Raw genomic sequence first — 27,427 nt, 5'->3', positions numbered from 1 at the left:
ATATAACACAATAAAGACAAAATATACATTGGAGCAGATTGCAGCAGTAGCTCATGAATTAAAATTGAGATATATACAACTGAGATTTGGGCTACCATAAAAATTGACCCTGAGGCGCCCCAATGGCGACTTCAGCTTTTCCCTAGTAAGCTAGTTTATTCTAGAGGATGACTTGTGCCTACAAATCTCGGCGCAGAATCTGGCTACCAGCCGAGTCGTCTTGTGATCTTTGCCTAAGAGGAGAGAATTAAGTTTAGACTTGTCTGGAAGGTCGGCGAGCCTCTTCAGCAAAGGGTCAATAATGTCTCTACGAATCTCAGCATAAAAAGGACATCTAAAAATATCTATGTTCGGGGCTTCCTGTTTCCCCTACTGGGCAGGTGTAAAGTCTGTGTGCGTATGGGACTCTTCCGTAGGAGCCTTCCAGAACCGGTGAGGGCAAGGCCGAGCTACTAGCAAGAGTGAAAGCCCTTCTTGCATTTCTGGATGTGAGAAAATAGAGATATGCTGCTGGAGCAGCTACGTATCTCCTTTTTTCTATGATTTTATAATCAGGGACCCTTGTACAGTTCTGTTGTCTCTCTATGTCCATGATTCTTTGCCTAACCACGGATCTAGCTTGGCCCAGGCCCATAGTTATGAGGGTTTGGGGAGCAAGGCCCAGTTTCTGAAGAGTGTTTAAGACTGCTGTCTGCCAGCAAGACTGAAACTGGTCGCTCAGAATCAATGGAGCTATTCCTCGGGGGGAGGAGTTTCAGATTTAGCCATTTATACACTGGTACCTCGGGTTAAGAACTTACCGTATTTTTCGCTCTGTAAGACACACCAGACCATAAGACGCACCTAGTTTTTGGAGGAGGTGGTACCTATTTATCTACTTGCACTTTGACGTGCTTTCAAACTGCTAGGTGGGCAGCAGCTGGGACCAAACAACAGGAACTCACCCCGTCACAGAGATTCAAACTGCCAACCTTCTGATCGGCAAGCCCTAGGCTCTGTGGTTTAGACCACAGCACCACCCGCGTCCCTCAATCATCACTATATATTTGGTAGCAAATTCCATAGTTTAATGATGCAATATATATATAACTATGGAATTTGCTACCAAATACTTCTTTTGTCTATACTGAACATTGTACCATTCAGCTTCATTAGATGACTTCAGGTTCTAGTATTTTATGGGAGAGAGAAAACTTCTATCTGTTTCATCATATACACTTCTGTCATGTCCCTCCTAACTCACTGTTTGTCTAAACAAAATTTCTGACTGAACACTTAAATATTAAACATATCCCATCTCATTGTTACAAGAATTGTTAGAACAGATAGTACAGGACTGGGACGACCATTGCTTTGGCATCTACACAAGTCCATTATTTTGTGCCATTGTATTCCAAAACACCAAAGTAATAGACATACAGCAGATTGCCTATCCTAATGTTTCTCTGTTTACATGATTATCAAAGTGCACGCTGTTCCAGGAATTTGGTTAGACAAACCATATAGTTTTGGACCAAAAAGCCCTGTGTCACTTACTTTGAGGTCATGCTGAGCAGTATGCACATGCTATTTCACCTTAGCAAACACTGTAAACACACACACTGTGCCTTGTTTTAAAGGCTAAACAAATGCTGAAATAAGTTGGCCTACAGCCACCTACCCCTAAAAACCTCTCTCTGGAGATAACATGTGATCTAGGATGATTAGGCCTACACAGCTATGGACAGCTTCCCATCCATACCATCCCACATGGTTCCAAAGGGAACCATGGTGAGGCATTTTCAAGGGGCACAATTGGCTACAGAGTGAAGAGAAAAGAAGCTTTCATTCTGTGAACCTCATTCACTTATCCATGGATCCAAACCTTAACTCTGGTAAAGAACTAGGAAACTTGCTCCAAAAACTCTTCCTCTTTTCTAATGCCCTATTTGCACCCCTGGATATTAATAACTAACATTTTCCAGGCTACATTTATGCAGTTGTTTGCTTCAGATAACAGCAATATAATGTAAAAAAAAAAAAAGAGAGAGTTAAAGCAAGTATAAACATCACACACATTTCCCCCCCCCCCCTGGATTTGTTTTCCCCTTGCTGGGTGGGGACTCAATAGTTATATAAAATGATACAATTGGTTTCCAGAGATTTAAAGCGTCTTTTCAGAAAGAAACCAAGTACCAACTAACACTCTACAAAACCAGGTCAGGGCCTCTTGTTTGTTGGCAGAACGGATCTGGAATAGCAAAGACACCCTTTGAATATTTCCCACTCCATTCAGGGCAGACCTTTGACTGAACAAACATACGGAATAAAGAAAATGCCCTAAGCTTTCCTCATTTAGGAAGTTGGAGGAATTGTCTTTATGGCAAACAGGCCTGCAGTGCCATCTGAAGATGGTTCAGAAACTTCAGCTGGTGCAGAATTCTGAGGCCAGGTTGCTCACCAGAGAAAGACGGTTTGAGCATATTACCCCGATCCTGGTCTGCCTGCACTGGCTACCAATTAGTTTCTGGGCCCAATTTAAAGTGCTGGCTTTGACCTATAAAGCCTTAAATTGCTCAGGACCGCAATACCTCAAGGACCATCTCTTTGCATATGAACCTACCCAGACCCTGAGATCATCTTCTGAGGCCCTCCTTCGTGTGCCTCCTCCTCAAGAGGTCCGGAAGGTGGCAACACGTGAATGGACCGTTTCTGCAGTAGCTCCCCATCTGTGGAATGCTCTCCCCAGGGAAGTTCATCTGGTGCCTTCATTATACACCTTTAGGCCCCAGACAAAAATGTTCCTTTCTAAATAGGCCTTTGGTTGATTTGATTGGCATACCATGCCCTTTTAAAATGATGTGGGTTTGGGGGGAGGGCGTTATTGGGTTGTTTTTATTTTTATTTTGTAATTTGTGGTTTTATATTTTGATTTTATTCTGTGAACCACCCTGAGACTTCCGGGTATAGGTCGGCATATAAATAAATAATAAATAAATAATGACAATAATTGTATCCATCCCTTGCTATTTTCACCACAATGCATCCACAATCTCACAAAACCTGATCAGTTAGTGTGTGAGAGTGAGCTATTTTATTTGTGCCACAAAATACTGCATATTTGGTAAAGGTACTTGACTTGGTAGCCTCCGAGAGTCAACAGCTGGTCACAGATATGATCTAGTACTGACCTTGTGGTTTTGGAATTGAAACTGGCTGTGGAGATGGCTTCTCTGGTACGATTCCATTTATTTTCTGAGCCACCTCATTGCCAATGTTTGGCTCATACAGTCTAGTTGTGCTGCTTGTAGTGCACAGTGGAGTTATGAAGATCTTTGGACATGTGCTGCCACCTGGAAGGAAAAAAGGCAACTGTGAACATGACTGAACATATGGACTTCCTTGCTAGCTCATATAAGGAAGATGGGAAGAAATTCTGTTCCGTGTTAATAGTCAAGTTCAGAGTGGTTTATCTCCTCTTACAATATGGAGCAACAACTTGGAAAACCTGGATAAGCCTAACTTCTGCATGCACTTTTAGGAGAGTGCACAGTGGAATTTGAAACTATGCATGGTATTGGAGAGCCCAATGCTCAAAAAGGATGGTGATTTCTCATTTGCACAGCAAGCTGCGAAAACGTTCAAAATTTCCAGTTGTGGCTGTAATGTGTTTGTTATAATTATGCAAGAGCAAATTAATCTCAGCTTCTACTACATCAAAAAAGTGTGTTAAAAGACAGCCTTGGGAATTGGGCTGCTAGTTTATCCTTCTGTCCACTACCTAATAGTCACATTGCCCAGTGGTTTTAAAGACCGTAAGTATGATTGCCAGACAAGTCTCAATTTCCACTGACTCTGAAGACCTTTTCTTGAAGGCAACTTTCACAGTAAAAGCTCTGCATTAAGTTTTAGGTTTTCGTGGAAAAAGTGGCTTGGGAATGATTCTCCACAGCCATGAAAATGTTTAATCAGAATTGGCCAGCCATAGAGGAATCATGGGATTCTTTCACAGTAAACAAGTTAAATATAAAACCCTGTTTTATATTAATTTCTCTTAACTGGTCCTTCAACATCTTACCATTGGTCATTTGGGCGAATTTTGTATCTGCTACCTTTTACCCACAAATTGTATTTTTTTCTTTCTTCATAAAGTACTAAACACCGTATCAATAATGAGAGACATCTTTCTGCATTATTTTTTTCAGCAGTAGTTTTTGAAAAGATGAGGCTGTTTGCCTTGATTTAGACTTTTGAATAAGAGGGTGGGTGGCACTGTGGTCTAAATCAGTGAACCTCTTGGGCTTGCCAATTGGAAGGTTGGCAGTTTGAGTCCGCATGATGGGGTGAGCTCCCATAGCTCTCTCCCACCTCCTGCCAACCTAGCAGTTTGAAAGCATACCAGAGTGACTAGATAAATAGGTACCACTGTGGCAGGAAGGTAAATGGCATTTCTGTGCACTCTGCTACTCGCCATGGTGTCCCGTTGCACCAGAAGTGGTTTAGTCATGCTAGCCACATAACCCAGAAAGCTGTTTGCGGACAAATGCCAGCTCCCTTGGCTTGAAAGCAAGATGAGCGCCGCACCCCATAGCCAAGTTTGACTGGACTTAACCATCCAGGGGTCCTTTACTTTACCTTTACCCTTGAATAATTATTTCTTGATGCCCACTGCTAAAAGAATAGAATATCTTTTACAGAGTCGCTCCAGATTTTTGAATAGTTTATTGTTCTTTCCATTTGACTGGGCCATTTGACTTCACATGGGGTTAGCATTTTAGGTCAACCTTTTGCTGCTCCATCTATGGATTTGTCATCTCAACAGAATACTTTAACTACATTTAGGAATTATACAAATTTGATTTTGGTCCTGCTATTCTTGAATACTGTGTAAATATTTAATCATCTTTTTAAAAACAAACAAACAAACAAATAAATATGCTAGTAGAACAGGTTAGAATTTTGTGTTATTTTGTTGTACTGCCGAGGAAGATCATTTGGACAGAAACATTTCCAGTTTTATATGTATTTTCATTAATTTCTTATTTTAATATTTCAGTTTTTGATTCATAACTAATATTTGATATATGCCAGTGCTGTGCATATTCTGTTATGCTTAGCTGATTCACATTACATATTTTAATTTTTGTTTTAAAACTGTTTTTGTCTCTGTTTGAAGTATTAGACTTCAACAGGGATTTTTCCTACGAGGAATAATAATAATAATAAGAAGAAGAAGAAGAAGAAGAAGAAGAAGAAGAAGAAGAAGAAGAAGAAGAAGAAGAAGAAGATTTATTTATTTATACATACATACATACATACATACATACATACCCCGCCCATCTGGCTGGGCTTCCCCAGCCACTCTGGGTGGCTTCCAACCAAATATTAAAATACAGTAATGCCTCAAACATTAAATCCTTCCCTAAACAGGAAGGAAATGTACTGCATCTATTCCAAACATGAACATTTATTTTCAGAACTGAACCATGATAATTGGTTCTTTATATATTTTAAATGTATAAGAAAATGAAGCTTCTGTTGTATAAAATGGGGAGAAATATTTTGGCAAAATGCAGAAAATTCATTTGAGATTTCACCTTGTGCTGCCTTAAAATGCTAAAATGAGCAGAAATGTTCAAGGTTAGTACATAGAAGGCTGCATTTGTTTGCTATGATTTAATAGACAAGGCAGAATTTATGGCACTATAGCTACCAAATAATTTAGAAGTCACCAATAAGAATTACACTTATTACACCATCAATAGTCACTGTCAATTCAGAGGACAAATTACAGATTTAAATACCCCCTTTGTAAACCCTTTGCACATCCTTAGCTTTGTGTATTTTCCAAGACACACCAATTCATATTTTGACTACTTTAGCCAAAAACTTTCTACTGTCTCTGTTCCACCCCAGGGCTGCACATGACAATTTTGCTTAGGCTTTACACTGCAAGACAGAAAACAATTACATCAGTTCAGCTAAGGTAATGTCTTTGGCTAGATGGACAATATTAAGGAGAACTTCATTTAAAAGAAAAGTGTTCCAAAATTCTGTCAGATATTAGGAAAAATATGACACAAATGCAGCTGTAAAAACAATAGATGGGCACTGTCATGTGATACTCTGAGAGAACAGCTGCAGAATTTGGCTACCTGTACTCAACAAGAGGCCAGCACAATATGTAGAATGAATTTCCTAATAGTGACATCAGGAAATGTGACATAGAGGACAACCTCACAGTGTTTGTTGTGGGGGAGGAAGGGAAAGGAGAATGTTAGCCGCTTTGAGACTCCTTAAAGGGAGTGAAAGGCGGGATATCAAATCCAATATGGGTTGGAACCTTAAGCTATGTTAGGCAGCAGTAGCTACTAAAAGTCAATGGATTGGATTGTGTCATTTATAACTTAAGACACAATTAAAAAAAAACCCCTTATACCAACATTAGAAAGACATGCGCAAGGAAAACGAAATGTTGAATAAACCATTGTGAGAATGGAAATCCTGCACTGATGTACTCACAAGTAAGACACCATTGTTAATAGCTCCTTTTTGGAAAGGAAGAGAGGAAAGGATCAATTTCAGTGACAAAACTGTGGTGTACATCCTCTGTATTAATGCAAACTCTCTCATTTAGGGTTTGTATTTACAATGCCAATTTTGCAGTATAAGGATGGACATCACTCCAAGTGCCACTTCCCAAACTAAAACAGTATACCATAAACCCTACCCTTCAAACACATTTTGCAATTTAACAGGTTTCTGCTGAAGCAACCAACACAAAAACGCTTAATTGCATGTATGGATCTTCCTGTACTGTATAGGTTTGTAAATCACTCTATCTGCAGAGGACCACTTCAAACTTCAAAGTGCTCTTGTTAGAAAGTACAATATGACAAAAAGAGATTTCTTTTGGGCATTTTGCTTTACTGAGGCCACCTCAACTAAAGTTTGTGAAGTTGCTCAGGAGGGAATGTGGGGCAGGTCAAGGGAGTGCAAAGAAAGCTGAAGGATTTCCAGTGGAAGTGAAAGTTTAATACTGAGGAACTCTGAATGCAAATCAGCAGGAACTAGTTTCCTAATGTATAATTTTTATCCCAAACACTAAGTAATAACAACAACAAAAAACTCCTTCCAGTGCACAAAAGCTCATACCAATAACAAACTTATTTGGTCTCTAAGGTGCTACTGGAAGGAATTGTTTTTGGGGGTTTTTTTTGTTTCAACTATGGCAGACCAACACAGCTACCTACCTGTAACTAGAACTAAGTAATAAGAACAAGTTTTCCCAGAATATTCTAAATGGGGGGGGGGGGGGGGAGAGAATTGTTACAAAATGTGAAACAAACTGCACTTACTTTAGAAAGTGTTGTTTCCTTCCAAATTTGCATACCAATCTTGCCACAGAAATTATCTGGGCCTCCAGTGCCCCTGAACTACCATGTACTTGTTAATTCAGAAGGAAGTGCAATCTTATTCAAAATCTGTGAACTTCCCAACCCCCTGATCTAAGAACTGCTCACTTACAGAGTTTCCATCTCATCTTTGCAAAATAATTGATAAAAGTGAGAACTGTGAAGGAGATCAATAGGAAAGGCATGGGACAGGACTTTGAATGTATAGCTAAGACACTCAGAAGTCAACTGTTATTAAAGTGCTATATATATAAATAAATAAATAGATAATAAATAAATAAATAAATAAATAAATAAATAAATAAATAAATGGTTTTGTTATAAAGTATGACTTCTATCTGCAGAAAAATTATAATTACTGTAACCTTTAACTGATTCGGAAAAGTGAGACGGTTTGAGATGATAAAAATGTTACTATTAAAAGGGTCAGTCTTTAAACTTCTAGTGTGTGTGTGTGAGCTTTCTGTGGCATCCTGTTTCTAAAAATACTGAGCCTAGTGGCTTTACTCGATTTCCTCACAATAAAGAGCATTTGCTTTCTTCATTCTTGAAAAACTTTTTTAAAAATATAGACTTGTGCACAATCTTTAATGCATGATCTTTAGTATGCAGTACTGGAAATTTATGTAATAATTCAATGGAATTTAACAACCCTGAACTATGATCCCCATCCTATGGCTCCTATTTCTTCTGAAGGAGGAGTGCCTGGAACTCAATCTCAGTCACATAACTATTTTTGGCTGGTGTTTTTCTACAGAAGAATCATGGTAGTTAATTTTAAACATGAATGTTAGCCCTAAAGCTGAATAGCGAAATCATTTTCTGGTTTGGTTAAAGAGCAAGGTCCAGGAATGCTTTAATAACAGAGCAGCAATTTCACTGTACTTATGTGACAATCTCTTTATGCAGTATTGCTTATTTCACAGCACACTTGCCAAGCTTAACAGCCACTAGCTTATATAATACAGAAGGAAAATGAACAGCCAGTCCTTCTTGCGTGTTCACATGGAGAATCTACCTGGATGTCTCATCAACACTCCTGCACTTCCTGTTTCTGCCTTGAAAATAATAATATTTTTTATTATTTATACCCTGTCCATCTGGCTGGGTTTCCCAGTTCCCTTGATTGAGATAGATGGATGGATGGATGGATGGATGGATGGATGGATGGATGGATTTCTATACTGCTTAATATATTTAAAATATCTTTAAGCAGTGTGCAGAAAACTGAAGCAACAACAGACAACATAAACAGAATATTACAAAAATGCACAGTTACACCTTCCCTATCCCCCACAAAAGTATCACTCTAGACTTGGTTTTTATGGGCAGGCCCAAAGTAGACAGTACTTCCTCAGGTTGGCCACAGTTCAAGGTATAACAGGTTTGTTGAGTTTCCCAGGGGGTCCAAAGAATGGGAAGATAGGGCCCTCTATCTCTCAGCTCTTTCTTCACCCTCTGCCCTCTCCTCCTCCAGCTGCTCTTCACGGGCAAAGTTCAAGCCAAGAGAGTCCTGCTCTATGAAGTCATTCACCTGCAACATTTCTTTATATCTACTAAACCCACCAGTGCAGGCCTCAGTATTATAGTAACTCAGAAAGCTCTCCAATATAAATTTGATGTTAAAAACATTCACTTATATTCATTAACTGAATGAAAAGTTTGAGCTAATCTTACAGGTCAGTGCTCTGAGCAGTTGAACTTAGCTATTTATTAGTTGCATCAAAATAATTGGATTATTTTTTGTCTGCAACTGAGATAAACAAAACACAACATGGCTGAAGAAGTTAGGAAACAACAGTGACCACAAAGACTCCCAAATGTAACCATTAGTTTTAGGAAAGTTGGGCAAGTACAATGCACACCAAAGACTTTCTGTAATCTATACATGATCAGGTATCCCCAAGTTATTTAGACAGTGCGCGTTCTTTTAACAGTGGAGTTAGAAGGGACCCAACTCCTTGCTCTGATTAAAGTTATCCCAGCAGATAATTATAAACGAAAACACAATAACAACAAATTACTTTTGGCCTTCGAAAATAGATTGTACATTGTCTTTAGATGTGAAGTTTCTCCAAATTTTAGGCTTAAAAAACCAAGTCTCCACCTATCTAATTGCTATCTGGAGGCCCATGTGCTGGTTCTGAAGATACTTTGTTTTTATTCTTTCAGCACTTTCTCTCTTTTAAAAATTCTTTGCACGTGGTGATTCTGTTATGTAGTGAAGTTTCACCCTGGGCCAGCAGGGGGATACTGTATATAGTTTTCACTCAGGTCTGTAGATAGTTTTCACTCAGGTCCACGTCAGTTATTTTAAGCGGGAACTCTGGGCTGTTGTTGCTACAATGTTGACAGCCGGCTGCCTATAAAAGCAGGCCGGCTGAGCTGTTTGCAGTCAGTTCTATTCCAGCTTACAAAATAAAGAGCTACTTGGAGAAATCGCTGTGTCGTCTGCTATGTCAACCCACAACTTAACACTGGCGACGAAGGTGGGATCGATGGACATCAGAGCACAGCCAGATGCGGCCAGCCTCTGAACTGAGCTGAATCACAGAGCGAAATCACTGAGCGAAATCACTGGACAGAACCAATTCAGAGCTGACTGTTCTGGCTAAGAGCACTGTGTTCCATCCATCGCCCTTCACGCTGGCATCGGAATCATGGCTTCACTTGTGCCTCTACCGCCGTTTGCGCCAGCCTCTGAATCATGGGACTCCTACCTCGCTCGGTTTAACTGCTACCTCCAAGCCAACGAGCTGACAGCAGTATCAAAGGATCGGAAGCGGGGCCTATTCCTCAGCCTCTGTGGGCCTGAGGTGTTTGAGACGGCCCGAGCATTGGTTGCGCCTGAAGCAGTCCAGGCAACACCATGGGACACGATCCAAGAGAAGCTCCGCAACCACTACGCACCAAAGCCGTCCAAGATTGCTGCCCGCCATGCGTTCTACCACCGGAACCAGGCAGAGGGGGAGTCAATCAACAACTACACCACCGCCCTGCGACAGGCTGCAATGCACTGTGAGTTCCGAGACTTAGACGATGCCCTGATGGATCGAATTGTCTGCGGGGTCCGGGACATCCATCTGCAACGGCGTCTTCTTGCCAAGCCAGACCTCACGCTACAGAAAGCCATTGAGGAGGCTGTGGCCTCAGAAGCTGCTGAACGCTCCACCCAGGAGATCCGCAAGTCCAGCAGCCCGCGTCTTGCTAGGGAGCCAGTTCCGGTGCATCATAAAGGGGCCAGCCAGATCGATGTGCACCCTCGACCAGGGTGTCTTTGGCGTCTCCCAGGTGTGTCCCTTAGCTGCCGGTGGTGCAGGCCTCGACTCTTGGCACGCTTGACAGGCGGACACCCAGGCAGTGATGGCATCGTCCATATTAGGCCACCAGACGTAACACCGAGCCAACGCCTTCATTTTGACAATTCCCGGGTGCTCAACTGGGTGTGGAGGGGGTGGCCACAAGGGCCTTTTGCATCGGAATTCCAGCCCTTCGCAACCAGACAACATGAACTCTCAGCTCATCACAGTTGTCTGCTGTGGGGAGACCGCGTCGTGATTCCCCAGGGACTCCGTCAGCGCGTCCTGAAGGCTCTGCACGTTGGCCACCCGGGAATTGTCAAAATGAAGGCGTTGGCTCGGTGTTACGTCTGGTGGCCTAATATGGACGATGCCATCACTGCCTGGGTGTCCGCCTGTCAAGCGTGCCAAGAGTCGAGGCCTGCACCACCGGCAGCTAAGGGACACACCTGGGAGACGCCAAAGACACCCTGGTCGAGGGTGCACATCGATCTGGCTGGCCCCTTTCATGGCCGGACCTTTATGGTAGTGGTGGACGCCTATTCCAAATGGCTGGAGGTCGCCCTGATGCCCTCCACCACTACCGAAGCTGTCATCCGGGTGCTGCGAGGCCTGTTTGCAACGCATGGGTGTCCTGATGTCCTTGTCTCTGACAACGGACCGCAGTTCACGTCAGGCACGTTTGAGCGGTATCTTTTGGGACTGGGCATCCGCCATGCCCTAATGGCACCCTTTCATCCATCCAGCAACGGGCAAGCGGAAAGAATGGTGCGCTCGGCAAAAGAGGCACTGGCGCGCCTGGACCGGGGAGACTGGCATGAGCGGGTCGCCGAATACTTGTTCGTGCAACACGTCACCCCTCATGCGGCCACAGGGCGGAGTCCTGCTGAACTGCTTATGGGCCGCCGCCTCAGGTCACCGCTCGACCGGCTACACCCGGACTTTGCCGTGGCTGAACCCCCAGGCTGTGCCAACGCACCACGGTCATTTGTCCCAGGAAACCAGGTCTTTGCCCGGAACTATGTGGGGGACATTCCTTGGGTGCCAGCCACAGTAGTGGGAGTCACTGGACCTCGGTCGTACCAGGTGGCACTCGAAGACGGACGCTTGTGGCGACGGCACATAGACCAGCTTAGGCGCAGGGTTGGGGACTTGGACACTACCGAGGTGCCCCCAACTGCGCTTGCGGCTCCAAAAGAGACACGTACAGATGGCGAGGCCCCACCTACACCTCCCTCGCAAACTGCCAGCGTGGAGCCGAACCAAGCCGCTTCAGAGGGTCTGCCAGACTTACCACAGACTCAGACCACTCCACTTACGGAGGCTCCACCCACAGCAGCGGATCCAGGGGAGTTGGTTCCAACGCCACCTAGGGTCGCACCACAGCCTCAGCAAGAACTGTGTGGCCCTCCGGACTTGGCTACCAGTCCCCGGCGGTCTGGCAGAGTTCCCAAGCGCCCAACTTATTTAAAGGACTATGTTGTTGGACATGTATCACTGTTGGTCTAAGTATGGGAAATGTAACCGATATGCTTTTGTGCCTAATTGAACCATTACGCGTAGTGCTGTATATAAGGAAACCATTACGATTGTAACTAACGCCTTATCTCGGTGGGGAGGGGTGTTATGTAGTGAAGTTTCACCCTGGGCCAGCAGGGGGATACTGTATATAGTTTTCACTCAGGTCTGTAGATAGTTTTCACTCAGGTCCACGTCAGTTATTTTAGGCGGGAACTCTGGGCTGTTGTTGCTACAATGTCGACAGCCGGCTGCCTATAAAAGCAGGCCGGCTGAGCTGTTTGCAGTCAGTTCTATTCTAGCTTACAAAATAAAGAGCTACTTGGAGAAATCGCTGTGTCGTCTGCTATGTCAACCCACAACTTAACAGATTCCTTTCCAGGATGCATTACAAACAACCTGAGGATTGTGAGGCAAGGGCTTCCCAAAGGTAACTGTGAGAAGCTCCTTTCCCCCCCTTCCCCTCACATTTTGGAAACCAGAGCAGACCAGCAAGGAATTACCAAATGGGGATGGGAGTCTACTGAACTGGTTCTGAATATTGATCCCCCAGAGCAGTGAGCTAGACTTGAACTAGTCACAACAGCAGGGATTTCACAGATTGTGAGGGCAGAAAGAAAAACCCTATCTTCTGCTATTTCTGCAAGAAGACTGGAAATGCTAGGTGCATCTACAAGCCTTGGCTAGCATGTCAATGATGTTCCTGAGACATTTTTTCAATGACCATTCAATTCATAACTCAGAAGTCAAATTTATGTTCTGCAAATTGCCTCCCCACTTTAAAGGTTTTAGTAAATTTCAGCCATGACGATTTCGTCAAGAATAAGGGAGTAGTAGAAAAGCAAAAGGAACCAGGAAAAGTGTGGAAGGAAAGTCATATGGTATATGTATACATGCTGTATTGGCAAGGAAGTTGTAAGTGGGACGGGGGGGGGGGGAGGAGGTTAAATATGCTCTCTGTTCCTGTTTTTGAAAATGCAAATAATTTAATAAATAAATAGATAAATAGATAAATAAATAAGGGATTAAAGTAACTTCAGAAAATTGCCAACAATGGCAGTTGGTTTTCAGTGTCAAATTTGATGAATGTAGACTCTTGCATGAATAATAATGTGATATATAAAAAAAAGTTTTATGTTTAATTGTAAGCACCAGAAGAATTTTAGGGCAAGGAAGATCTTCTCCAAATATATCCGGGCAACCAATCTATTATTTCCAGACCTTGATGACATCATTACTTTTGGCAACATTATATTTAAGTGTCTTCTTGCACTGATTTCTGCAGACTCTTCATTTCCACAAAGCCAAAATAATTTCGACACCACTATTTATACACTGCGTAAAAAAGGTAAACAGTGAACCAAGAGCCCCTAAAATTGTCCAGACTTTTAATCCCTTCAACACCCATCTGCCCCTAAAATGTACACAAGTGAAGATATAATATTAAGTGCTCAAAGGAAATCAGCATTTCTGGGGGAGTTGTAACAAACCAAACATGCATTTTAATTCACACTAGCACCACAAAATTCATAGATAACTGTTGCTGCATCAAACTATACATATTAAAGGGAAAGCTGTTTCTTAACATTCCAGGAAGGACAGCTATTTTACAAATGAGAGAGGTAATGAATCTCTCATCACTAATGATTTATAGGAACAGGAACTAGGAATGATTTGACCGTAAACAGAGAATTCCCAACCGGAAATAGAAATCACTTAACAATCCATTTAGTTGCTCAAGAAAACTTCCAAGCACGTTATAACAACAGAAGAGAGCCAAAACACAGTTTTTGTGCATGCTATACTAACTGGACATTGTGTTTTCCTAACTAATAATACCAACCGAAACTAAGAAAGGGCGGGGGCGAGAGAGAGAAAAGGCATTCCACAAGTATTACACACAAGCAACATTTGTGAAAGTTTAGATTTTCAAACATACAGCTACGTTTTTCCTGAATCTGGGTATGCTTAAAACTATCAGAAGTGCATGCACACAGGAAGGAAGAATGTGGATTAGGGCAACTTTGGTAAACACACAAAAATAACAGCAGCAGCAACAAAACCAGAATGAAACCCTTTTACCTGGATCAGATGACATGGCAGTCATGTATGCAGATAGACACACGTCAATCTAGTGCCGTTAAGCGTGCAGAGACTCAGTTTCGCAATGAGCAAGGATCATATGATAGGTTCACATACTCCTTAGCTGCGAGCTTTGCTGACCACATCTAGGAGGAGTTCTAAAATCATTACACACTGGAAGTTTACACTTCAGCGGGCGAGAGTCATGACCAGACCCACTGTCCCTTGAGGCGCAGCTGTTTTTGCGCAGAGTGTGTATCGGCAAACATGCAAACGAGCAAGAAGTGTGGGGTGCGGGGGGAGCACAAGGTTTCATTCCAGCTAAAAGAGTTAACAGGGAAGTTCAACTTATGTAACTTTCAAACTGCTGGAGAAAAGCACTCTGTAAAACTACAAAGGCTGTTTTCATCCAGTGCCTCAGCTGCTTAAAAACTCTGAACTCTGTCACAGTTTAAATGCAATAACAGCTCTTTCCACAAGCTGGCCAGCAGTTTCTTTTTTGCCTTCTAAACTTGTGGTTATTTTGCCTTCAGCAACTTCCCTGAATGAGCAAACATTTCAGCTGCTTATTGGAGGTGAACTGGGGGGAACTTTTTTAAAAAAAACCAAATCAAAAGGAAACTAAGACTTGTGGTTATATACTAATTATTAAGAAATCCACTGATGTATAAATTGTGGTGAACAGAAAGGAAAACCCTCTTGCACACTACATTTAGATAAAAACAGAGTAGCATTTAGACACACATTAGCAAAGATAAAACTACTCACAAAACAGCCAAACCACTGGCCCACAAATAATTTTGGTCTTGGAACATCTCTAGGCTCAGCAAGTTTCATTTTTTAAAAAATGAAAATGAAAATTTTCTAGTTGTAGTTTTGCCAAAATAACACCTAGCAAGTGTGATACTGCAAAGCCCAAATTATTGCCCTGTGCTATTTGATTTAACATGGATATTCATAGCTGTCTACTTCTTGCTAGAAATGATAGAAACTGAGTTGGAAGAGATCTCATGGAATCATAGAATTGTAGAGTCGGAAGAGGCCACAGGGGTCATAGAATCATAGAGTTGGAAGAGACCACAAGGGCCATCGAGTCCAACCCCCTGCCAAGCATCTAGCCCAACCCCCTGCAATAAAGGATTTTTTGGGGGGCCAAGGTGGGGCTCAAACCCACAACGCCGAGATTAAGAGTCTCATGTTATAGCAAACTCAGGTCCCCTGATAAGCAGCCATATAGGCTCCACTTTAAGTGGTTTCACTTTTTTTAAAAGGGGGGGGGGAGTCTATCCTCTTTCCAAGAGGCCCACTTTAGGAGTATGAATATAGCACCATTTCTGCTGTGCAAGCCTACTGTTTGCATTCTCCAGAACAAATCTTGGCTATAGGTCATAGTTTGTTTGAAGCAAGACAAACCACAGACCTTGGTTCGGATGTAAAAAACCACAAGCCTGGTTTGGGATGCAATGCTAAGCTAAAGGTGGGGTACCTTTTTCAATCTGAGGGACACATTCACTTCCAGGCACATCACCATGGTCCATCATGGCAGCCATAAAGTTCTGAATGTTGAATTCCCCTCAAATCAACTGTCTGGGAGCCCTCAACACTGCCTCCAAGACCAGCTCAGGCAGGGAGACTGCTGGGCTCTTGCGGTGGTGCTCTTGCACGTATGCTCACTCAATCCCACTGCCAGGGCCGGATTTAGATGAAGAGAGGCTACTCCACTTGTGAGGCGCCTCCCAATCCCCCACCCTCACGACTGGAAGAAAATGAAAGAGTGTTATAAACAAAACTGAATGACGCCAAGGATGATGATGGGTATTTAAAATTCTGCCATTCACAATTCCTCCTCTAAAGGACATCAGAAAACGTCATCAAAATTTGTTTAGAAACTTGCACAAGAACTCAATAACAGGTCTGATTTCTGAAGGACTTTGCTGACCTTGTGATAATGACCTAGCACACGGATTTATATCTCTATGATTATGTATCAAAGAGCCCCACAAAAAAAGTTGGGCCCTAGAGTTTCAAATTGGGACCCACTGGCTGGCCCCAGTCTCATAGTTGCTGGGCCCGAGTTGCCCTGCCCTCGCATGAAGTCTTGGGTTTGCAGTTTCGGGAGAGGGGAGACTACCCGCGGGGGGGAGGGTGGGCTGGGGAGATTTAAAGGCCCTAGGCTTCAGCCTACTTAGCCTATACATAAATCCGGCACTGCCCACTGCAAAGCAGGCAACCACAGGCCCCTGGCTCCTCCTCCAATGTACCTGGGGTCCTCCGCCTCTCACACAGGGATGCTGTGCAACCATGCCAATGTGTTTCAAGTGTTCTGAGCATTTGAATTACATTAAACAGGAGTCTTCAAACTTTCCACCACAGGGTATACCTGCAACAACTAAAAACTATGGTTTATGTGTGATAAGAGACAACAAAAACTGGGGTTTTTTTTTAAAAAAAAAAAAAACAAACAAACGAGAAAAGGACCGACTGAGAGGCATAGAAAGTTGATTGGGGGCTCTGTAAACTACCATAGCCCCAAATCAGCTTGCTGTCTCTTCTAGGCTAATGTACAAGTGCTGAACTCAGGGTGTCTGTTTAAGGCCAGGGGTCAGCAAGGTTTATCTTGCCTGGGCCGGATTGGTCCCGCGGAGATCCCTCTGTGGGCCGGATTGCGCATGCGTGTGAGTGCGTGTGCCTGTGATTTCCGGCATCTGCGCATGCGCAGATGCGATTTCTGGTGCTGCAGAAGCGAATCCCCGCGCCGCACAGTACTGGTTTAGCGCAGTGCACAAGCAGGCAGCTCGGTTAAGGGGTGGCTCGTGGGCCGGTCAAACGACCTCCACGGGCCGCTTCTGGCCCATGGGCCTTAGGTTGTTGACCCCTGGTTTAAGCTATGCCTTTTCCTTGCACTCAAACTTTATATTTACAAATAAATATTGTAAAATACTGTAAGCTACCAGAGACGTCCTTCCAAAGGAAACTAAACCCGGGGTAAGCAAACACATCCCTGAAAATTGTCATCACTGGAAGTGGGTTGGGCATAATTTTGGGTAATTTTGGGCTGGGTAATTTTGAAAGCAAAGACCAACTTTTTCAAATAAAAATAAAGTCTACATATTGGCATTTTTAGGTTGAAGCAACAAGGTGAAATTAAGGGGCACAGCCATACCATATGAAACACATTTCAGGTATGCTATTACAAACTCATGCCATAGTTAGGGAAAATAAAAGTCTTCAGTATAAAAGATGGCACAGGCCTATGTGAAAACAATTTCACTCTCAATTAAAAGCTTGGTCTATCATTCCTAGAAACCTCAGTTTTCTAAAAGGAAAGTTAAGAGATCAACTGCTTTATCCATGGATGATTAAAAAGATAAGGGGATACATGAGAGATTAAGGGAGATACAGTGCTGACCATCTCATTAATCTAATCCAAAAAGTCTACAACTGATTTTGTACTTAGCAGTGCTTAGACTAACCAAGGTCAATGAAATAAAGCTGTTCAAGCGCCTAGCAGGCAAAGCTCAGATATCCCTCCACTTTGAAATGGTAATAGTAAATTCACACATTCCTATTGTAAAAATGTCAATGTGGTGATCAGAGATCAAACTACAATATTTTTTGTTGTGCCCATTAAGATAAGAAAGCTCATTGTTGGTGCAGTGGTTACTCCTACACTCCTTTCTATTAACAGAATTTTAAAAGCTCAAGAATCAATGTATTTGCTTCTTTGTAGAGAAGACAGTATGGAGTATGCAGGATGCAGATTCAGTTCTTCCCATGTGTCCCCACCCCCACCACAGAGCCCTTGTTTACAAACTGCTTCCAAGGCTGATCAATGTGCCAGAACCCAAAGCCAAATTCCCATTTACAACAGCAAAGCATCGTCCTCCCATTACTATGAGGAATTTCCAATGACTACAGCAGGGGTAGGCAACCTATGTCCCAGGGGCCGGATGCGGCCCAATCACCTTCTCAATCATACTGGCCACATGACCGGGAAGCTGTACGCAGGCTCCCTCGGCCAATAAAGCGAAATGAGCGCCGCAACCCCAGAGTCGGCCACGACTGGACCTAAAGGTAAAGGACCCCGACAGTTAAGTCCAGTCGCGAACGACAGTTTTTCCGGGTCATGTGGCCAGCATGACTAAGCCGCTTCTGGCGAAACCAGAGCAGTGCACAGAAACGCCATTTACCTTCCTGCCAGAGTGGTACCTATTTATCTATTTACAATTTGACATGCTTTCGAACTGCTAGGTTGGCAGGAGCAGGGACCGAGCAACGGGAGCTCACCCTGTCGCGGGGATTCGAACTGCCGACCTTCCAATCAGCAAGCCCAAGATTCAGGCCTCAATCTAAAGGGCATTTATATATATATATATATATATATATATATATATATATATATATATATATATGTCACTAGCTCCTATTTTTAAGAGGAAGGTATCCTACAGATCTTTTAAACAATCTGAAACAAAGAGCTTAATAGTTCTCCATTTTAAAGGTTATGTGTTCCATTTATATTGCTCTCCACATTAACATTTCTTTTGGTTTCTCTGATGCAACAGCAGTTTTAATTAAAAGAAGCAGAAGAACATTGCATGCAGCAGGTTCCAGATTCAATCCCTCAGAGCCCAGGTGGCCCCTGGAATGTCTTGCAATTTTTCTTTGGACCCCCCCCCCCCCCGGAAACGAAAACATACACACATAGAACTGAATAATGGTATTTGATGTTTTCACTATTAGTTATTGGCAGCAAACGCTATACTAGTCAATAAACAGTTTGTAATGAAGTTCCTTCTCAGCAGAAGTGGTTAGATAAAGCTTGTGATGAATAGAATTTATTGAACCACCAAACGCTAGCAAGTTTAGGCAAGTTTAAGTCAGAGGTGCTTGGGACTTTTCTTCCAGTTCATCACTATATAGATAAATGGGGAAATTCCTTCCAGTAGCACCTTAAAGACCTTAGTTGGTCTTTAAGGTGCTACTGGAAGGAATTTTTTTTGTTTTGACTATGGCAGACCAACACGGCTACCTATCTGTAACTAGATAAATGGGGATACGTTTTTCCTTTATCTCTGGGTAAGGTGGGGGACAGGGAGTAACTGGCAAACAGTTGTAGCATACAGGCGGCAGCCATCTTAGGCACGTCCAATTGATGTGTGGGACCTTTTGGACCTGGAAGAAGGCAAAACAGGGATGGAACAGGGTGAGGTGTGCTTATATGCGCTCAGCCTACGCACTCGGGGACCGGGAACAAAAACACCGTGCAAAATGGCCGTCGCCTGTACAGCAGAAAGCATGTTCCATTTACAAAGGCATCTGTATATAGGCAGATGGAGGGTTTTATGGCAAGGCTCCAGCATTTTCAGACCAAATGAGGGCAAAGCAATGCTTATTTCATGCAAGCGGTCAGTCTGTAGGGAAAACAGACTTGCGAGATATGCAACGGCTCTATTCCGGATCAAAACAAAAAGGGCTTTCTGTAAGTAGCAGCAAAGCATTGCTCGCAAGGGCCATGTAGGAATAGTGGCTTCTATTATCAGATACCCTGAATAAATCTTCTGGCTCCCACTAGGGATAGGGAAGGTCTCATTGCGACCACAATTTTCAAACTTTTATGTTGTATGTATGTTGTAGTATTTTCCAAGATAAAGAAGCCTCTGTCCAAACTAGATACCAACTTCCCGCCACAATGCGTCTGAAAGAGGAACACCAGCCTGTCATGGAACGTATCGGCAGCTTGCCCAGAAAAGTCTCTGTACTGTATGAAATGCCCCTCACATAAAAAGTCTATCTCAAAAGAGTTCCTTGAATTCCCATCAATCTCAAAATTTGTTATTTATTTAAAACATTTCTGTCCTACTCTTCAGCCAAACAAGGCTCCCAAAGCAGCTTACAAGTTATCGATGCCCCTCAGGGTCACAATCAAAATATATGATCAAGGGTTGTGACAGAGGCAAAGCAAAAAACCTTTGGATAAAAGCAGAGGATGTTGTCTTCAAGATTAAACAGAAAATAATCTGACAGTGAAACAATTCAAAGGCAATTCACGGTGACTCAATGGCCATATACGAAAAACAGGTGGTTATCCTGTGGCACACCAGGTGTTTCTAGAATACAACTCACATAATTTGCAGCGACTGGTCATGCTGGCTGGGGCTGATGGGAGTTGGCAACCAATGACATCTGCAGGGCCGGAGATAAAGCCAGCCCACCCCCACCCCTTAGCACTTCTAAATGGTGAACCCACAGCTGACAGGCCAGATCAGGCCCACCACCAGAAAAATCAGTGGCACCTCTTGTACATTATTGCTAGGAGGTCTTAGCACTCCTAAGTCCCTCCTAAAAGACAAGTAAAGCTGAAAGAGCTTGCATTTGAAGTCATAAGATAAGGTAATCCCATAACTTGATATTTCTTCCATTTGTTCTCCCCAATTCTGTTAAAGGAGAACAGCTGAGCAAGAACACTAGATACTAAAATGAAACACCCCACCAGTGGACATCACTCCCTCTCAGTGGACATCACTCCCTCTCAGGGCAACCCCAAGACAATGCCACTTGTACCCCATCTTTCCTTGACTGTCTTTAAAGAGCTTTTACATTTCCAAACCATTTGAGTCTGGCTGCTTTTCAAATGGCAAGTGGACAAACAGCCTCATCCATAAACTCCATCGGCCACCCAATTGCCTAATCATGTACTTTGGCAATATAATTTTGGAACTCTTCACAATCTGTATGGGACGGCACACTCTTTTCAGGTCATCTGCAATCTGGGTTACCTTGCCCCTGACACTAGTAAATTTCTGAACAAGTTGTACGGCAATGGTCCACATGCAGATAGCTTGAGGGACCCCACTATTTACTTCCCTCCACTGTGAAAACTGTCTGTTGATTCCTTTCCTGTTTTTCAGCCAATTTTGATGGAGGCTGGGTTTATATTATGAAAAAGAGAAAGAGAAACACTGTGATTAGCTTCAGGTCTAACAGAAGGAAATATTGCTTCACACTACATGTAAGTAATGTATGCAATTGATACAAAATATGATGACTAGACAAATTAAGAATGTATTGGTAATGGGCTATCCTATAGTTTGTAACAGTGAATGTGAACTCAGTTCTCCTAGTGTATATCTGTACGTAGACAAAATGATTCCGTAAGTTAAAAATCCTAAGGGCGAGGAGAAACTCCAACATAGCCTAGTGAGCATTGAGCATGCTAAGTGGAAGGAATGCAATATCCTAAAAGATAACACGGTTGGGCTGGAACACTGAACAAGAGCTGTCCATATTGCAATATTTTGTTGCACTAACCACTTGTTAGCTATAATAAATAAAATATAACTTGAAATGGATAGAGGTAAAAATATCATTTCCAGTTGTTGGAGACAACAAGTAGGGAGAGGTCACCTTCATCATGCCCTGGGCCGACGTGTTCAAATGAAATGTTATATTCTGATGCAGCTTTGCATTTCCCCAGGGAAAAAAAACCTGGCATCTGACTGCTGTGAACATGTTCTCACATATTATAGAATTAAATCATCTGGACAAGTGACATGAAAAACAGATCAATATGCAGATAATAGCTTTCACATAAAAGGCTAGAATAAGCTACAGGTTTAAAGTCAAGCCATGTTGAATATTCCAGACACACACGTATCGATTTGTGGGACCTTTCTGTCCCCCATAAAGTGGGAAGGGAAACAGAAGAGTTTGCTGATGCAGGTGGCCTTAACATTTTAAGGAGGAGGTGGCCAAGGCATTTTACCAAAGGGAAAAAATTGTCACTGCTTCAGGTGGTAGGTTAGCTGCCCTCAGCAGCCTACCTGTGTTCATTTGGGACAGAATGCCCCATAGGAACCATGGCTATATCATGATGTAGTACAATCTTCACCAATGTGGTATCTGCTAGGTTGGTGAAGGCTTTGGTCCCCACTCAGGTCTCACCTGTAGCTCCTAAAAGCTGTCAGCATGCGACAGCAGCCACATCCTGCAAAATGGCTTCGGCTAGCTGGCAAAACCAGGTGAGGGTAGCCGATGAGTCTTAAACCCTCAGTGAGATAGAGACTTCCCCTTCATGAGAAGGCAGGCTCTGGCAGATTGAGCAGACAAGACCAACAGTAGGTCCAATGATCAAGAAGGTGGTTTCTGCACGTGATGCAAAGTGAGGGACAGATGGCTAATAAGGAAAGTCCTAAGAATTCTACATCATGATGTAGCACTGTTCCCCTGTCCCAACTTTCAAAGGGAATGCCACTGGGATGCTGACCAGATGTTAACCAAGCCACTTCATTCATATTTAGCCTACCCGACTCAAAGCTTTGATTTCACCCATCCCAAAAGTTAAACCAATGTTCAGAGTGCTTTTTTTCCCCCCAACTCCCTGGAAACACTGAAAATCCATGGGCTGGATAATATGCAATATATGTTTAGATTCAACAGGAAGAAAAGCCTATAGAATTCAGTAATGAAACACTTCCTAAAAGTGCTGCATAATTTCCTTCTTTGGGGGTGGGGTGGATCGCCATAATATATGAGGCATAATATATGAGGCATGCTATGAAGCATCCTTCAGATACAATACATTCCTGTCTTAGCATGGCAAACGAGGCTCACACAGCCCTTCCAGCTAGGATTCTAAGGTCATTACATTATATTTGCTGTTAGCACCATGTGGAAGCATGGGCTGTTTTGTGAAATATGAAACAGACTCTTATTGCACACACAAAAACTAAAGACACAGCACAGGAAACAAGCAGAAGAGGTCACTTGATGCACTCTAGAGGACAGAACATTGATTTTTTTGTTAGTAACAGCCAGCTGCATCCAGGCAGACAAGATTAGCAGCTTCCAACATGGGGGAGGATCCTTTGAAAAATCTAAGCCTAAACTGAAAATGCAGGTATTATTTGGTAAAAAAAAATATGACCAATGATTATTTATTTAATCCAGGCTATTAAACTGTGGCTTTAATTATGACCAATGGAAGGATTTCCCCCCATATATTCCCATCTTAATTGAGGTAGTCATTCAGAGGGGGAAGCCTGCATCCATATCAGACTTCCTCACCCCACTGTCATTACACTGGGGATGAGAAATATCACTTTCCTGCTTACTCCTATTTCACTGAACGCTGCACAACTTGCTTTGATTGTCTGTGCTTTGATTGTGCAGAAGCAAAGGCTTTTTGAGTGAATATAACTAAATGGTCCACTGAAACCAGGAAGGGAATGTGGACATGGCCAGTTCAGGATTGTTGTGCCTTGATTCGGGGTCTACGTAAACCTGGAGCTGGTCCAAGCCGAATTCATTCTTAGTTGCATAGTTACATTTTATTGCCAAAGACAAAAGGAAGAAAGAAATTCAGTTTTTACAAACTGACCCAATTTATTTTTAAAAGGAACACAAAGCGAACAGCAGCTTCATTCTGTCATGTGTGATTAGGTAAAGGTAAAGGTACCCCTGCCCGTATGGGCCAGTCTTGCCAGACTCTAGGGTTGTGCGCTCATCTCACTCTATAGGCCAGGAGCCAGCGCTGTCCGCAGACACTTCCGGGTCACGTGGCCAGCTGCATCTGGCAAGCTGCATCTGGCAAGCCAGGGCAGCACATGGAACGCCGTTTACCTTCCCGCTGGTAAGCGGTCCCTATTTATCTACTTGCACCCGGAGGTGCTTTCGAACTGCTAGGTTGGCAGGTGCTGGGACCGAACAACGGGAGCGCACCCCGCCGCGGGGATTCGAACCGCTGACCATACGATCGGCAAGTCCTAGGCGCTGAGGTTTTACCCACAGCGCCACCCGCGTCCCTGTGATTATGTTGATCAAAAAAGCAAAATCCTGGCTAACAGCAGAATATAACTGAAACAACTAGCTGTGAAGAAATCAGAAGCAACTAAGATATCACTTTGCTGGATTAGTTGAATTTCCCCACAAACAGAAATATGCAGTGCTTATTTCTAAAGCTGGGTGTGAACTGATTTGCCCAGGAACAAAGCAGCTCTAGAAAACTTAAGCTAACAAGGAAAACTCAAGTCTATAAAATATCAAGGTACAGTGGTACCTCAGAAGTTGAACGGAATCCATTCCAGAGGTCCGTTCACCTTTCTGAAAACATTGAGAAATCAAGGTGCGGCTTCTGATTGGCTGCAGGAAGCTCCTGCAGCCAATCGGAAGCATTGGAAGCAGCGTCAGATTCCAAAGAAAGTTCGCAAACCGGAACACTCACTGCCGGGTTTGTGGCGTTCGGGAGCCAAAACGTTCAACTCACAAGGTGTTTGGGATCCAAGGTATGACTGTACACAGAACTGCGGAGCACTAGCTTTCTGCCTTTAGGAACCTTTTCCACATTAGCTTGTGTGCCAAGGAACTTTTTTGCATGTGGCATGGATTTCTTGAATATTTTGGATCATGTTCTAGGTCGTGTGTGAATACTGTACTCCCTACCTCAACTGTGCATTACAGAGGAAGATCTGCAGTAGATAAGCAGTCTTTTACAGAACATTGGAGGCTGCCTTATACAGAGTCAAACCACTGGTTCATCTGCTTGAGAAGCACCTTAAAACTACACCCAGAAATAGGAAATTACACCTCCCTGAAAAACTGATTCCTTCACCATTTTGCAGGCAATTTTATTTTGTTTTTTCCTGGTTTAGCCACTGATTGTGCAAATTAACATCTTACCATTTTCACACTTCTAAAAGAAAATAGGATGCATCTAATGATGGCACTGCAGTAGGTGGAAAGCACATAAACTAGAACAAGTTTTGGGCAGGCAAAACACATTGCCTCAACTTGAATGTAAGCACTTTCTACTAGTGCTAAGTCACCACAATTCCCAATTTGCGAGGAATTGAAGAAAAGGGGAGAAACATCAGAATTTTACATTAGCTTGCAAAATTACAAATCATATTATATCTCAGTGATTTTTTAGATTGCCCAGAAATGGCAAAAACCATGTCAGCTCATTTCCCTCACTGCTCAGAAGTTGAAGGCATGGTTTGTAAGCAGGGCCCATGTCTGTCTTTCTTTCTTTCTTTCTTTCTTTCTTTCTTTCTTTCTTTCTTTCTTCAAGTCATGCCTTTTCAAACTGACTAATAGCTTTAACCTTGAGTCAGAGAGGCTCCTTTGAAAACAAAATCCCACAAGCTTTTAGCAATATGTTTTAAATTAAAACCTTGAAAATGTAACAAAAAAATTAAACTCTGCAGGGCAACAGCCTGAATGCAGTAGATGAATCTAAGTCATGCCCAACAGCATTCCAGAATAATGTGTCAAAGGGAAAAGCAGAAAGCCTTCTCTGTTTCTGCGAAACAATTGGGTCAGTTTTATTTGCCATTCATTTTGACTCTATACATTTAGTCAAACTCAATTACTTGATGTCAGACTTCCTTTCAACCAACTACTTCCATATGAGAGCAGAAACACACATTAAGCATGTTATGTTGTGTGTCCACATTTCTGATATGACAAAAGAAATAGGACAGTGCTTCTGTTTCTATAGAAAGAAAATCAGGATTCATTTTTGACGTCTTTTGTAACCTTGGAGAACAGCATTAATAAAGACTCTTGTTCCAAATCGCCAGAGGGAAAGATGAATTTCCTAAAGTGAGTCGCCTGAATGGCACATGTAAAGGCTATGATCAGGGTAAACAGCAACCAGCTGGGCCACCTGTCACACAAGTATAAACATTACCACTTGGAAAATTAGTTCCATTAGAACAAAGTTCATCAAGCTAGAAAAATACAAAACTTAGGACCAACAGCATTTCAGAATTCAGCATACAGACTTTTGAGCTACACAGGTTAGACCTCCAGGATGTTTTCTTTTGAACAACTGGATTTTTAAAGTGATGTCACAGCATTAATTCCTGCTCATCCTAGGCTCATGTTTCTTGCTGGATGCTCAGCATGAGAATATTTGGAGCAAGCAGATCATGCTTCCAAGTTATCAGTTGGGAAAAGCCTACATTAAATGGGCACGGGCATCTCCATATGGGTTCTGCACCGCAATCACTACAATGTGTGTAACAGTGGTACCAAGAAAAGGGACTACCACAAGTGTGCAAATTACAGCTGCCTTGTATGCAACCCCGCAGATGTGGCAGTACAGGTAGAGTTTCATAAAAACAAATGCCAGAATCAAATTAGCTAGGTACCAATCACATGTGCAATCAACACGCTATCACAGAACAGAACATCTTCAGGGTTTCAGGCCAGAGTCTTTCCCAGGGCCCAGCTCTACCAGGAGATGCCAGGGACTGAACCTGGGGTCTTCTGTGTGCAAAGCAGATACTCTGCCACTGAGCCACAACTCTTCTCCAGCTTACTTCTGAGTAACTGAGGGACTTACTTCTGAGTCAACATGCATTTGTGTGCCATATACCATTACATAAACCCATAGCTTCTAACATATTGAATTATTTGTTTAATATAGTCCTATCAACGTGCACAGGGACGCAGGTGGCGCTGTGGGTTAAAGCCTCAGCGCCTAGGGCTTGCCGATCGAAAGGTCGGCGGTTCGAATCCCTGCGGCGGGGTGCGCTCCCGCTGCTCGGTCCCAGCGCCTGCCAACCTAGCAGTTCGAAAGCACCTCCGGGTGCAAGTAGATAAATAGGGACCGCTTACCAGCGGGAAGGTAAACGGCGTTTCCGTGTGCGGCTCTGGCTCGCCAGAGCAGCGATGTCACGCTGGCCACGTGACCCGGAAGTGTCTCCGGACAGCGCTGGCCCCTGGCCTCTTAAGTGAGATGGGCGCACAACCCCAGAGTCTGTCAAGACTGGCCCGTACGGGCAGGGGTACCTTTACCTTTACCTTTATCAACGTGCACAGTTGCTCTGTAGAAAACCACAGGCCAGGTCCCAGGCCTAAGGAGGTTACTGTCAAAAACTCAACACAGGAGAAACAGCAGTTAAAGTAACATGAAAGCAGTATGTGATTGTTTCATTTCAGTGCTTCAGATTAATTATAGGTAAAGTTATATGGGAATATAGGAGCTGGTGGCAAAGGTTTCATGGGAAAAGTGAGCTGGGCTAAGAATCTGAAAGAAGTGGTGCCACACAGGTGTTCTTGGAGGCAGTTCCAAGCATAGAATGGACAAGGGAGGAAGGCGAGAGTTTTTTGAGAAAGCAACAGACCATT

The 27,427-nt window shown here is 43.0% G+C and overlaps 1 protein-coding gene across 5 annotated transcripts in view; it reads right to left on the bottom strand.

Annotated features, from left to right (window-relative positions):
- Nucleotides 1-27,427, bottom strand: part of FGD4 (FYVE, RhoGEF and PH domain containing 4) — a 108,503-nt gene that overhangs the window by 36,919 nt on the left and 44,157 nt on the right. For 4 of the 5 annotated variants that reach the window (XM_079992360.1, XM_079992364.1, XM_079992362.1 and 1 more), the window contains exon 2: nt 3,171-3,332. In XM_079992360.1, the coding sequence (XP_079848486.1) occupies nt 3,171-3,332 (162 nt within the window). Of the gene's footprint in view, nt 1-3,170; nt 3,333-14,293; nt 14,497-27,427 lie in introns of those variants that run through there. The other variant, XM_079992361.1, reaches the window with a different exon arrangement.

The sequence above is a fragment of the Podarcis cretensis genome, assembly GCF_951804945.1.
Source record: "Podarcis cretensis genome assembly, chromosome: 10".
Lineage (NCBI taxonomy): Eukaryota > Metazoa > Chordata > Lepidosauria > Squamata > Lacertidae > Podarcis > Podarcis cretensis.
This window is presented reverse-complemented; position numbering and strand designations above follow the sequence as displayed.